This window comes from Triplophysa dalaica, chromosome 1 (genome assembly GCF_015846415.1).
Source record: "Triplophysa dalaica isolate WHDGS20190420 chromosome 1, ASM1584641v1, whole genome shotgun sequence".
Classification (NCBI taxonomy): Eukaryota; Metazoa; Chordata; class Actinopteri; order Cypriniformes; family Nemacheilidae; genus Triplophysa; species Triplophysa dalaica.
Genome location: NC_079542.1, coordinates 20384071 through 20397254, shown reverse-complemented (window position 1 = coordinate 20397254; position 13184 = coordinate 20384071). Strand labels below are relative to the sequence as shown.

The 13184-nt window shown below is 40.8% G+C and overlaps 1 protein-coding gene across 9 annotated transcripts in view; it reads left to right on the top strand.

Moving 5' to 3' along the window:
• The window catches only part of tjp1a (tight junction protein 1a), a 100605-nt gene that overhangs the window by 84468 nt on the left and 2953 nt on the right, over window positions 1-13184 (top strand). For 4 of the 9 annotated variants that reach the window (XM_056744488.1, XM_056744787.1, XM_056744730.1 and 1 more), the window contains 14 exons: window positions 72-256; window positions 365-460; window positions 2011-2093; window positions 2462-2672; window positions 3712-3812; window positions 4053-4391; window positions 6064-6288; window positions 7137-7865; window positions 8152-8237; window positions 9577-9783; window positions 9913-9992; window positions 10962-11400; window positions 11618-11835; window positions 11985-12128. In XM_056744488.1, coding sequence (XP_056600466.1) covers window positions 72-256; window positions 365-460; window positions 2011-2093; window positions 2462-2672; window positions 3712-3812; window positions 4053-4391; window positions 6064-6288; window positions 7137-7865; window positions 8152-8237; window positions 9577-9783; window positions 9913-9992; window positions 10962-11400; window positions 11618-11835; window positions 11985-12128 — 3143 coding nt within the window. The remainder of the gene's footprint in view (window positions 1-71; window positions 257-364; window positions 461-2010; window positions 2094-2461; window positions 2673-3711; window positions 3813-4052; window positions 4392-6063; window positions 6289-7136; window positions 7866-8151; window positions 8238-9576; window positions 9784-9912; window positions 9993-10961; window positions 11401-11617; window positions 11836-11984; window positions 12129-13184) is intronic. The other 5 variants (XM_056744644.1, XM_056744571.1, XM_056744986.1 and 2 more) reach the window with 5 other exon arrangements.

Below are 13184 nucleotides of genomic sequence, written 5' to 3'. Positions count from 1 at the left end.
TGTGTGTAATGTATGCCTCTTGTTTATTGAGTTCACTTCTAGCTAAATCTCATCTTGTTTTCCTATTTCAGAGCGGAGCAGTTATCTAGTGTACAGTACACACTCCCCAAAACAGCGGGCGGTGACCGGGCCGACTTCTGGAGGTTCAGAGGTCTGCGCAGCTCGAAGAGAAACCTGAGGAAGAGCAGAGAAGATCTGTCAGCTCAGCCTGTTCAGACCAAATTCCCAGCTTATGAGAGAGTGGTTCTTAGGGAGGGTATGTATGAAGCATGCCAAACATCACCAATAGTTCTTTGGCAGCCATGCGTAAAATGCTGGCACTTATACTTTCTAATGCTGCTGTATTATCCTCTCTCCTTTGTAGCCGGTTTCCTGAGACCTGTTGTGATCTTCGGGCCGATCGCGGACGTGGCGCGAGACAAACTGTCAAGAGAGGTGCCCGACCTGTTCGAGCTGGCGAGTAAGTGTTAATTTGAACTCAAACCCTTTTGATAAGACGCAACGCTTCAACACTTCACACTCACAGCTGGTCTGAGAGCCAGTGATGTTTCCTGCTCTCTAGTTTCACTTATCTAAGAACATTTAAATTCAAGTTGTAAACTGATTCCGTGAGTGGCCACTGGCTTTATTTACATAACAATATTCCTGTATGACTGTATTTGCTTTTCAGAAACACAGCACCCAGATGGAAGGGAAAGTATGTTGCATAGTCACATCAGCTCACTCCATCAGTAACCGTAGTTACTAGAGGCTCTGCATTATAATGGCATCCCTTATTTTAGCTACACTGAATCGACACCGCTTGGAATTTTAACGTAAAGAAATCCAAGATGTGTTCATGCTGCTGACAGATTCGATCCCTTGACCCTTTAGGCATGCTTGAGAGGAGATAAAGGCGCATTTGCTCATTGATACCTCCCATCCCAAGCACCTGCTTTTTGTTTTCTGTGATTCTTTGGAATGAGCTTTGTTTACTTTTTGCTATGGTTGCTGTTATTTTAAAGCTGTTATATAGTAAGGAAGATACACTTTTAGGCTTGCTCTCTTAAAGTGATAGTTCACCCAAAAATGAAAATTCTGTCATCCTTTACTCACACTCTTGTCATTTCAAACCTGTATGACTTTTTTCCTCTGCAGAACACAAAAAGAAGATTTTTTTAAGAATATTGGAAACCGAGCTACGACGGTACCCATTGACTTGCAGGGGTTTTGTGTCCTTACATAAGAAGTCAAGGGGTACCGCTATTGTTCGGTTACCAACATTCTACAAAATATCCTCTTTTGTGTTTTGCCAAGGAAAACAAGTCATAAAGGTTTGAAATGACAAGTTAATGATCACAGAATTGTCATTTTTGGGTAAACTATCACTTTAAAGTAGTAGTTGTCATTGTTTATCCACCCTCATGTTGTCTCAAACCAAACGTCTATGACTTCCTCTCTTCTGTTAAACGCAAAATGAAAATTTAAAATTTCAGGTCAGCCAGACAGTTTTCATGATTTCTTCATTGGTTTACCGCAGAAGAATTGAAGCCATATGAGAAAATGTGGGTGAATAAATGACGACATATTTTTGGGAGGACTGTCCCTTTAAATAATGTATTGCTGTCAGATGTAACCAGTGGCTTTGGGTTAGGTCAGTGCACATTAGCTGTACCCTTTAATAACCTTCTGTTTGTACATACTGAATCAAAGCAATGAATAGTGTTCTTCCTATTTTTCAAACCCTAGTCGCAGGTGTACAGGTGCTCTTCCCCTACTTTATTGTAATGAATATTCCTATATATATATATATAAGTATATCACAATGCATTAAGGTTACACATAAAACACGAGAAGAGTCTGCAGTTGATCTTATTGTTTATGCAGGTGCATGTGCACATTTATGTTGAATTGCCTTCTCACTGTCTGCTGTTCAGGATAAAATGCTAATGTACTGCATGATAGATGGACAGAGGAGCAGAAAGCACGTGTATGTGTGGATACTAATATGGATTGTGTTCTCTTGTGTAGAAAGTGAAGCCAAAGATGCCGGCACTGACCAGCGAAGCTCTGGAATCATACGTCTTCACACTATCAAAGAGATCATTGACCGGGTGAGCTCTCATCCACACACACTGGAGTTAGGAAGCAGCATTAACATCCACACAATGAGTCTGATGATTTTTCGGCTGTGAGATGTAATCAAACCAGTTTTACATTTGTTTAGATGTTTTGAATATCTTAATTGGAGATCTAGTTTACATACAGAATACATACAGAAAAAGTAAGTTTATCATTAAGAAACGACTGGAAAGAAATAGCGATGCACTACACATTATGCTGAATGGTACATGATGCTATCGAAACACTTACAGCGTACTACTGCCTCCTGCTGGTGTACTATGATACAACTGAAAGTAACTGAATGAGCATCTCTGGGTACTTAAGTGATGTTTGAACAAACTGTGTTTTTGATGTTCAGGATAAGCATGCAGTATTGGACATCACTCCTAATGCAGTGGATCGGCTGAACTACGCTCAGTGGTATCCCATCGTGGTGTTCCTGAATCCTGACAGTAAGCAGGGAGTGAAAAGCATGAGGACCAGACTCTGTCCCGAGTCTAGAAAAAGCGCCAGGAAACTTCATGAGCGTGCACTCAAGCTTAGAAAGAACAACCATCATCTCTTCACAGGTGACAACTGTACTGTATGCTGTATAATGGAAAGAAAGAGTTCAAGAGAAAACTTTTGAAACAGTCTTTAGTTACTTTATTATTAAACTGTTAATTATTTCCTTGCATATTTTTCTCTTGAACTCTTTCTTTTAAGACGTTAACACAAACCTTTAACTTCCAGTCGGTGTGTGGTTATAATCTGACAATTTTTTTATATTTAATTATATTAATATGAATTTATATTTAATTGTATAGTAATTGTACTAAATTAAATTAAAACTGCTAAACAGATTCTTCGCAGAGGTCCGAAAGTTAAGTTTGGGCCACATTACGTTTGTTTATGTTGTTGCCTTTGAAGCCCTAGACATAATGACTAAAGCAGATTAAAAAACAAAGCCACAACGTAAGGCCAGGTCTAGCAACATTTCAGAGCATGAACATATAAGACTCAAATGTATCTGGGTCAGTGACGATATATATATATATATGTATATATATTTTTTTTAATTGGCCTGTCAAATCCTTATAGGTCATTGACCCATTTATTATTCACTTACTATATTACTTATTCGGAAGTATTGGGGAAGAGTTATGTTTAACTAAATACCTATTACTTTAATACAACAAACGAAACAAAATCTGTTATTTAAATGAGTGATCCAGTCAGAACAGTTCTCTAAAATAAATAGGACATTCTAAACTCGCATACGCGCATTACATGCCAGCAAATATATGACCTCTTGTAGCTTCGAGTCAGAAGTAATAACCAAATAATTCTTCTTTAAACTCATTACGTTTCATAATGGGCCTCAGACAGCAGCCAGGCTGCCATCAGAAGTCTTAACTCATAACTCTAATGGGAGTAATAAGACAAAGCACACTGTGTATTTGGCAGAGCTGTATTGAGACTGATGAGTTTGCTCATTTGTAAATCATTTTTGAATAAAAGTGTCTGATAAATGTAATGCATGTAAATGTAACAGCACTCAAGGATCGCTCAAGGCATATCTAAAGTGAAATGGAATCTTTTTATGAGATAATATATTTTATTCTGCAGCCACTATTAACATGAACAACATGAATGATGGCTGGTATGGAGCATTGAAGGAGAACATTCAACAGCAGCAGAACCAGCTGGTGTGGGTCTCAGAGGGCAAGGTAATACTGACTTTTCTATATTTCAAACCAGATACATTAGCTTGATTCCTCAAGGATATTTAGAATTTCCTCTCCATCTGTTTTTGTGATCAAAACACGGATTTTCACTATTGCATAGTTGCTTTCATCAGCTCCTGTTCATTTTTCAACCCATAATTTTGACATATTTTATCTTCCATCCTCATACAACCCCTGATCGCTCTCTCTTTCTCTCTCTGTTTTTCTTCTATGTCTATGCAGGCGGATGGCACTCCCAACGATGACCTGGACCTTCACGACGACCGACTGTCCTACCTCTCCGCCCCTGGCAGCGAGTACAGCATGTACAGCACGGACAGCCGGCACACATCCGACTACGAGGACACCGACACAGAGGGTGGAGCCTACACAGACCAGGAACTAGATGAGACCCTGAACGACGATGTAGGGCTGCCCAGCGAGCCTGCCATCACCCGTTCCTCAGAGCCCGTCCGGGAGGACATGCCTGTCATCCAGGAGCCTCCTGGATACGGAGGGTACCAGCCCGAGCCGTTGAACCGCATCGACCCGGCAGGGTTCAAGGCCCCTGCAACTCAGCAGGTAGCGTTTCTGCGAGCCGTACGACTTCCCTGTTGTCTGGAGGCCGTGGTGTGCGTTAGAAAAGTTTTCTAACGCGCTTTGAAGGAGGAGTTGCTTTAAAACAGTATTATCGCAGTACTAGGGAAGTGACAATGACCAAGTAATCCGTGTCGCCAAGTATTTATTACCTATAATAGTGTGTATGTTTTTTTTCCTTTCCTTGTGACTCCTATCTAAGTATGACGCGTATGAGTTATGTGATTCCAAAGGAAGTTGATGTCAATTTAAACATGTATAATAACTGCAGTTCCTTGTGGTCTAGCTGTCTCATAATATGTCAGTACCATAATTATGTCATTACCAGATAGTATTATGTGCATGATGTAGTGACAGTGTTACATATATTGCTGTGAATGTATTTATCTATATGGGTCCAGTGGCCATCATGATATCCAAAGTGAGTTACAAGAGAGCCAAAACGTTGTACTTGACTGTAGTATTAAACTGATGTCAGACTATGTTACAAACAGATCCTTAGTGTAGTTGTTAATTTTTACATGACATGATGCACAGAATCACACTACGTATTCTGTATATTAAAGGAATGTTCTGGTTTCAGTACAAGTCAAGTGGTTGTGGCATAACATCACAGTTGAAGTGATAGTTCACCAAAAAATGAAAATTCTGTCAATATTTACTTACCCTAATGTCATTTCAAACCTGTATGACATTTTGTCCTCTGCAGAACTCAAATGAAGAGATTTTGGTAACCGGTACTGATTCACTTGCTTCGGTTTGCTTCTATCACACAATTTGTGTGATAGAACTCTTTCAATGTTATGACAACGTAATACTGCCAAACCCAACACAGTTGGTGAACATTTAAAAAATGTTCATCCCAGATAAGGAGTCACACTTTAAACAAGTCTGGTTGAGTCAATTTAGAGATCAAACAACAAAACATTCAATATTCAATAATTTACAAAATGTAACACAAATACAAGCATTACGTTTTTCAAACCCCCAGAATCGCTTGCAGGTATTTCAGTCAAATATTTGAGAATGTATTTATTATCAGTATATTGAAACCAAACTCCTGTTCACAGAGTACGAACATCAGAGAAATATCAATCGAAGTACAAGTTTTATATTTTAAAAGAGCGAAAAATGTATGTGTTATAGATGTAACAAAATAGGATGCACGTTTTAAGAGACAACATAATTTGTAGGATTTCTGTCAATTAAAATGTACAAACCAAAAGAAATAATAGAGAAGTGCTCTTCATAGAACATAAAATAGTTTCTATAATTTAATTTTCATGTTGCCATTTATGAGAAATATGTACGTTATGGATGTGACCGTTGACTTGCCTGTCTATGGAAAAATGCTTTAAAAGCACACCTTTAAACCTTTAAAAAATGTCATGTTATAATTAAACAACTAAATATTGACATGTGACCTGTCAATACGCTGAAAACCTCTCGTAAAAACGTGAATTGCCCTTGGCCTGTCTTCTCTTAAGTGCACTACAGTTTTGTTTTGATATTATGGTGCAACTGCATGACTTGATAGAACCTGAAACATTCCTTTTTCATATCAGAACTCTTGTCAGGTGAGAAAAAGATAAGGTGAGCTGAAGTGCAGTGGTGAGGTTTGACCACGTGTATTAAACATTTCTGAACACCTTCACAGAAAGCAGAGGCTGCTCTCCCCCCGCAGCCTGAGCCGTTGGCAGAGACAGCGCCACCTGCTGTTCATGTAAATGTAGGGGCCCTGAGTGCCAAGGATCTCCCGGTCACCCTCCCTCGGGGCGATTTCAGCCATGAGGCTGGCTCTCTCTTCCCAGCTTCCCCTGAGCTAGCTCATCCCCCGCCTCTCGACCCCAACCAATCTGGACAACCCGGGTCAGAGTCCAAGGTACCTCGCTAGCCCTGGTCTGGACTGAAACCGGCCCAGTTAACGCCCGAGCCCGGTGCCCTATCTTACCGCCGTCTGCCCTGCCTGTGTGCCGCAGTGCTTTTACTATAGCTCTTGCATGTGCGCCTGTCAATGAGAAGCTTTTCTCTTTTCTGTGTGTGCGTGTGTGTTTTTACAGCGTTCGTAAACAACAGTGGGTACTGTGGAGGCCTGCAGCATCAGAACGTAGTTCATGAACCTTCATGCAAGCCCTGGTCCCCACTGTCGCTTGCCTACTCTTGCATGAACAGAGGATAATTTTTTTGCTTGAAGTTAGAGGAACAACTACTTTTGACTTTTATTTAGGTTTATTCAGAAACATTGGTTGATTTCTACTTTCGGTTCTCGCTTTGAAAGGTAGCCTTGCTTACAACATGACAACTTAGAGGTGTGTTGCGGTAGATGAATTACAGACTGGTTTGTTATGATTCCTAAAAGGCTACTTCTCAAAATGTTTTTTGGAGATTTCCTTATTATTTAAAGCTTAATGTTTCCTGAACATTGTTTTATTTATTTAAGTGGGTCTTTCATTTCTGGCTGATCTTTATTCCTGCATTTTTGCAGCTTGATGTATCGAGTTCTCTTTAAGCGTGAAACTGTTTGACGGCTGCCTCCATATTGATCTGTTTAATAACTGCTCACTTTTAGTCTTCCTTCATTGCAGGTCTTTCTGCCGACTCTATGCTTCAGTCTTCAATATTAATCATCTCTGGTTTCTGCAGTTTCATTCATCTCAATTGATTGCCGTGCATTAGCGTGTTTTTTTCTCTTTACACTTCATAACTGTTTCCCTTTGGCTCTATCAACAGATGTACAAGAAGGACATCTACAATACCAATGAACCAGCGGAGGTGAACCGGAACCCTATGCACCCCAAGTTCGGCTCTCAGCAGCCCCTCTACCAGGAAGACAAGCCATACAGAGAATTCGACCACCAGCCCTACAACTACGACGGAGGATACATGGAACCAAAGGCTCACAACTTTGACCCTCACATGCATTTTGACAACCGCGTGCCTCCGTACGAAGAGCAGTGGGCCCCTTATGACCACCAGTCTGGATACGACCCTCATATGCCTTATGAGGACGGTCTGAACCGCTACGGTCACCCTCAGACACGGCACGACACAGCTTACGACTCAAGTCGACCCCGCTACAGCAAACCCAGCACCGGACCCATCCGACACGATGAACCTCCCCCTCCTGTCACGGGGGGATACGATGCACGGCCGCAGTATGACCAATCCAGCTCTCGTTCCCCCGAGCCCCCAAAACAGTACTTCGACCCCTCTCAGAGACCCTCCTACAACCAGTCACAACAGAGGGGCTACGTGAATGCAGAGGCCTCTGTGACCTCTTCCAAGTCAAAGTCTGTGTCACCGCCAGCGGAACCTGCACCTCTTCCTCCTCCTCCAGTGGAAGCAGAGGATGACCTGGCAATGAAACACCGGTCGGTGCTGACGAGAGTTAAGATGTTTGAGAACAAGCGATCTGTGTCTGTGGACAGGGCACGGGAGTCTGCAGATTCTGGTCTTCGGGTGTGTTGATGGCAGTTGAAATTTCAGTCCTCGTGTTTATTAAACATGCTGTAAATAGGCCGAGGTTAACTGGGGAAGTTAACAAACATGAGATTATATGAGTGGAACCTGACACACAGTGTTTTGAATTGGTTACATGCAGCATTTTTGCTTCTTGTGTGGGCATAAAATGACTTGTAAACTTTGTATTTTTTGTCACTGTGAACCTGATAGGACAACATTGCAAAGAATTCCTCTGCCACATGAATAATAAATATATTAACCTCTCTTTCTCTGTGTTCCTCAGCCAGTTGACATGGTGCCTAAACCTGGTACTGCCTCTGTGCCCAAAGCCAATTCTTTAAGTAACCTGGACCAAGAGAAGGCCTTCAGGTAATCTTCGAGCTTTGTTATAGACAACAACATATTTGAAGCTGATAAACAGTTACTCTAACCATAAAAATGTTGTCAGTCAAAGATTGCCATCTAGTGGAGATCAAACTTGAAGCTCTGCCCTCTCTCATATTGCAGCTGATTAAAGAGGGGGTAACACACACAGTTTCTGCCAATCTCATATTAATCTTGAGTACCTATAGTGTTGTACTACATAGTTTTGTACCTTCGAAGAGTATTTTGCTACAAAAGACAGATACAGCCGTACGATTATTTCCGTAAAACAGGCGAGCCTCTGAAGGCGTTCGGGGGGAGGCAGAACTACAGCGCGAGCACAGAATACATCATCCCATTATCCCTGCATAACTGTTGATAAAACTTTGTGTTGTGTACGTACGCACAGATTTCCAACAAAACACAGGCATTTCATGCAGTTTCATTTACCACGTGTGGTTCATAACCGGCATCTTTTAGCGCCAGGACCACGCCATATCAGTTTCAAACGATCTCCAAATCCATCGTTTTATCCACGGTTTATATAACATTCCGCACCAAAATACAGTGAACTGTCAAACACAGTTGAATTTCAGTACAACGAACGCAGCGAATTGATGAACGTGCTCTTTCCACGAGAATTATCCAATTAGAAAAAAAGTTGTACGTAAGGAAATTTCATGTTCTTAAAAAACTTTCCGAAACCTATTTGAACCCTAAGCGGGTGGTTCGAGCACAGAAATATTACGTGATACGTCCAACTCGTTTTTTTGACACTTTGACCATGTTAAGCATGAGATACTGTTGCACCACCCCTTTAAAGTCCCCGTGAACCGGAAGTTGCGATCGTTTTTACTTCTGTGTTCTGACACATTTTCGAGTGAAAAGGTATTTCAAAGGAGAAAATTAGTGGGCGTGGCTTGCATTTTTCATAGCGAATTGATTGGATGTGTGTTGCATTGATTGTGAAATGAAGCTGGCAGCAGACTGAGAGTTGAAGGGGAGGAGTTAACAGATGCTCCGGCCAAGCCATCTAGTTTACGTCATTTGAGATGGACAGTAATTTCAGGGCGGAAGTGCAATTTCAGATTTTAACTGAAGTTTATGAGGGTACATGATTTTAAAAAGAAAATGACCCACATTGATGAGCGATTTACTATAAACGCTGCAATATTTCATGATAAAATAAGAAATGTCGTTTTAAATTTCATTAAGACTTTAATAAACAATGTGTACACTGTTAACACTAATATTGTGCATCTCCATGTTTTCTATCTGATTATTTTACTTTGCCAGTATGTATATGAATTATAGTAAAAGTATTGCTATTTTTTTGTTTTTTCAGAGCTCCAGAGCCACAACAGCCACAGCCTGAGGTGGCGGATGATATCATTCACTCGGATAACACTGATCCTGATGAGGATGATGAGTACTATAAGAAACAGCTCTCTTACTTCGACCGCCGTAGCTTTGACAACAAACCCCCAAACCCACAGCTGACACCCGTCATCAAGCCAGCTCAACCCCAGAGCCAGCCAGGGTACTACCCAAGGTACAAGCTAAACGCACTCATGTATTTAATACAGATACAGGTGTTAACATACTCGCAAGTACATGTTTTACATGGCATGAATCTATTAAGACTTTGTTCACGTTTGTGTTTCTCGGTTGGCTGCCACAGGGCTGATTCAGTAGAGAAGACCAACCCTGTTCCTCCAGTAAACCCAGCTGTCCCACCCCCAACTCTGCCCAAACCTACAGGTAAGTCATCAATGCCATGGATTCAACTGCTTATTTGTGCTGTCATTTTGAAATAGCTATACTTTATATGCCGGCATGAACAGGGATGGTATATATTTCGCCTCTTTGAAACATTTACGTTTATGCATGTCACAGACACTTCCATGACAATCAGCATTGCACCTCGAGTGTGTCAAACTCCTTAGCTTATTTCTTTACTTATTTCACCCAGAATAAACACAGATAATTTTTAAATGATGTCTGTTATGAACAAAAATTACATTGGTTGGATTATTTTTCCCTATTTTTTTTACTGCAAGTCCACTGCACAATCCAAAACCTTTTGTTCATCTATTTTTCATCTGTATTTATTTATCCTATTCTGGCAAGATTCTAGAATTATAAGCTGTGTTTTAGCATCACTACCTTCCTACAGCCACCAGAGGTCACCATCTTTATTCTGTAGTATGACATGACTTGATATGTTCAATGTAATACCTTTGTAAGGTTTTTTTGTGCCGATGCTGCTTGTTTCTTTCTTATGGAGTTTACACTTTTAATGAGAGAAATTAAACCAGCATGGATTTTACCTGACTGGTATAACTTCAGCATAAATCAGATATTTGTCTTAAATATGTCACCCATGTAAATTGAGATTGTATTATTATTTTAGTCCCCCTTTCGTTTTTGCTTTTGTTTTTTTAAACATTTTGGTGCGACCACATGAACAGCATTATTATATGCATTGTTAAATGTGGGATTGGTTTTAATGGTGTTTAACACCTTGGTAAGTACACGTGTTGGGTAGGGACTCATCATCAGTCAGAACTGAAACTGTAACTCTTTCAGCTTCATTATCCAGCTGCTTCATTTGACCTTTTTTTTATTGTAAATTTGGTCTTAATTTTTCTTAAACTGTTATTAAAAGCATAAAACTTCATAATATGAAACCTGTAGACACCCTGTCTTCTTTCTCTTCCACACAAACAGTGACCCCACCGCTTGATCCACACAGTTCTCCCAAAGTGAAGCCACTTAATCACGAAGACACGGTCCAGAGCAACTACCTGCCTCAGAAGAGCTTTCCAGAGAAATCTCCTGTTAACGGCACAAGCGAACCTCCAAAGCCCAACAGCGTTCCTGCCACGTCCAGCTACAACCGGTTTGTGCCCAAGCCATACACCACTTCCGCAAGACCCTTCGAGCGCAAGTTCGACAGCCCCAAGTTCAATCACAACCTACTGCCTAATGACTCTCAAAACAAGGTGGATAATGTAAAAGCTCCCATCAGTAATTCAGTGAAACCGCAGAGCTCCCCCCACCCGGCAGATCACGACAGCGGGGTGGACACCTTTACTCGCACCGTGGACCAGAAATCCAAATACCAGCAGAATAACATTAATGCCGTGCCCAAGGCTATACCTGTCAGGTACAGTAGAGCTAAGAGAAACTTGTGCAAGTTTGTTAGAAAAGTACCTGTGGTGGGTTAGATTTATTTATAACTGAATCAAGGAAGTTCATTAAAATAGGCCTCTAACCAAATAGAAAACATTACCTTCATTTATATATCGCGTGTCAGTAGTCAGAAAATGTACACAAAGAATACTATTGAAAAGGACTGCTCACACCTGTTTTTCTTCTTTTAGTCCGAGCGCTTTAGAGGATGATGATGATGATGACAGCCACACTGTGGTGGCAACAGCACGAGGCATCTTCAACAGTAACGGTGGTGTCCTGAGCTCTATTGAGACGGGAGTGAGCATCATTATCCCTAATGGAGCCATTCCTGAGGGCGTGGAGCAAGAGATCTACTTCAAAGTGTGTCGGGACAACAGCATCCTGCCACCTCTGGACAAAGAGAAAGGTCAGTCACACATCCCAGAACTCTGGGGGCAGACGATTCTGATGATTTTGTCTTTCTCTGTTCAAAACTTGAGCTTTAGAACGGAGTTGAATACTGATTCTGCTTTGTGTGTCGAGCGAAGACTGATGAAAGTGATTTTTTTTTTGTAGGTGAAACTCTGCTGAGTCCTCTGGTGATGTGTGGCCCTCACGGTCTGAAGTTCCTGAAGCCAGTGGAGCTCCGCCTACCTCACTGTGCGTCTATGACTCCTGATGGTTGGTCTTTTGCTCTAAAATCCTCCGACTCCTCGTCGGGTACGCTGTCATCTCTCTGTCTTTTTGGGGGTCATTTGGGATGGCTTTGTGGCAAGCAACATGGTTGTGGGCTTTTTCTTTATACATCTTTTATTTCCATACAGCTTATCCTTTGTTTGATTATTACTTTTGGCTGCCACTCACTCACTTAAAGGAGTAGTTCATCTTCAATATGAATATTCTGTCATCATTTACACCCCCTCTCGTCATTTCAAACCTGTATGACTTTCTTTCTTCTGCAGAACACAAAAGAAGAGATTTTGAAAAATGTTGGTAACATTGCAGCACAGCTCCCCATTCACTTCTATTGTAATCAATGCAAGTGAATGGTGGCCAGTTAACAACATTCTTCTATGTGTTCCGAGGGAGAAGGAAAGTCATACAAGTTTGAAATGACAATTTGAAGCTGATCTACTCCTTAAATGAATCTATCACCCAAGTCTGCTCATTCATTTATGTGGTTGATTTAGGGCCTGTTCTCACCAAGTGTCAGCTCTAGAGCAGCACGTCTTTATATCAAAACAATGCATTGACTTCCCAACTGGATGTAAAAATAAATATCCCCTTCAATATTTTTTCCTGCTGTGTACAGTAAATCATATTGTTTTCCCACCACAAAAAAACTTGCAAATAAAATGTATATAAATAAATATGATCAATATTGATGTCCTCGGAGTAATATTATAAATCAAATAAGCAGGAAAAAAGTCATAAATTAACAATATTCGTAATACCACCAACAGTAAAACAGAATTATTACTATTTTTCCAGCTCTGATTCTGACACTGTAACGCTCTTTTGCATCCATTCCCACAGATTGACAACATTGTCAACATTGTGTTTTAATGACAAATTGTTTGACATAAGTAAATCATTGTCTCGGTCTACTGCATCAGTCAATGATTTCTGCAGCTTAGATCAGCTCAATACCTCCACATCTGATCATTATAGAGCATCATAATCATGTGAGCTCATGCATTTAGAATTCACACGTTATCGTTTACTATCTCTGGTTCATTAAAGCCATTCATTTTGTTCAGAATCTCATACAGCCAC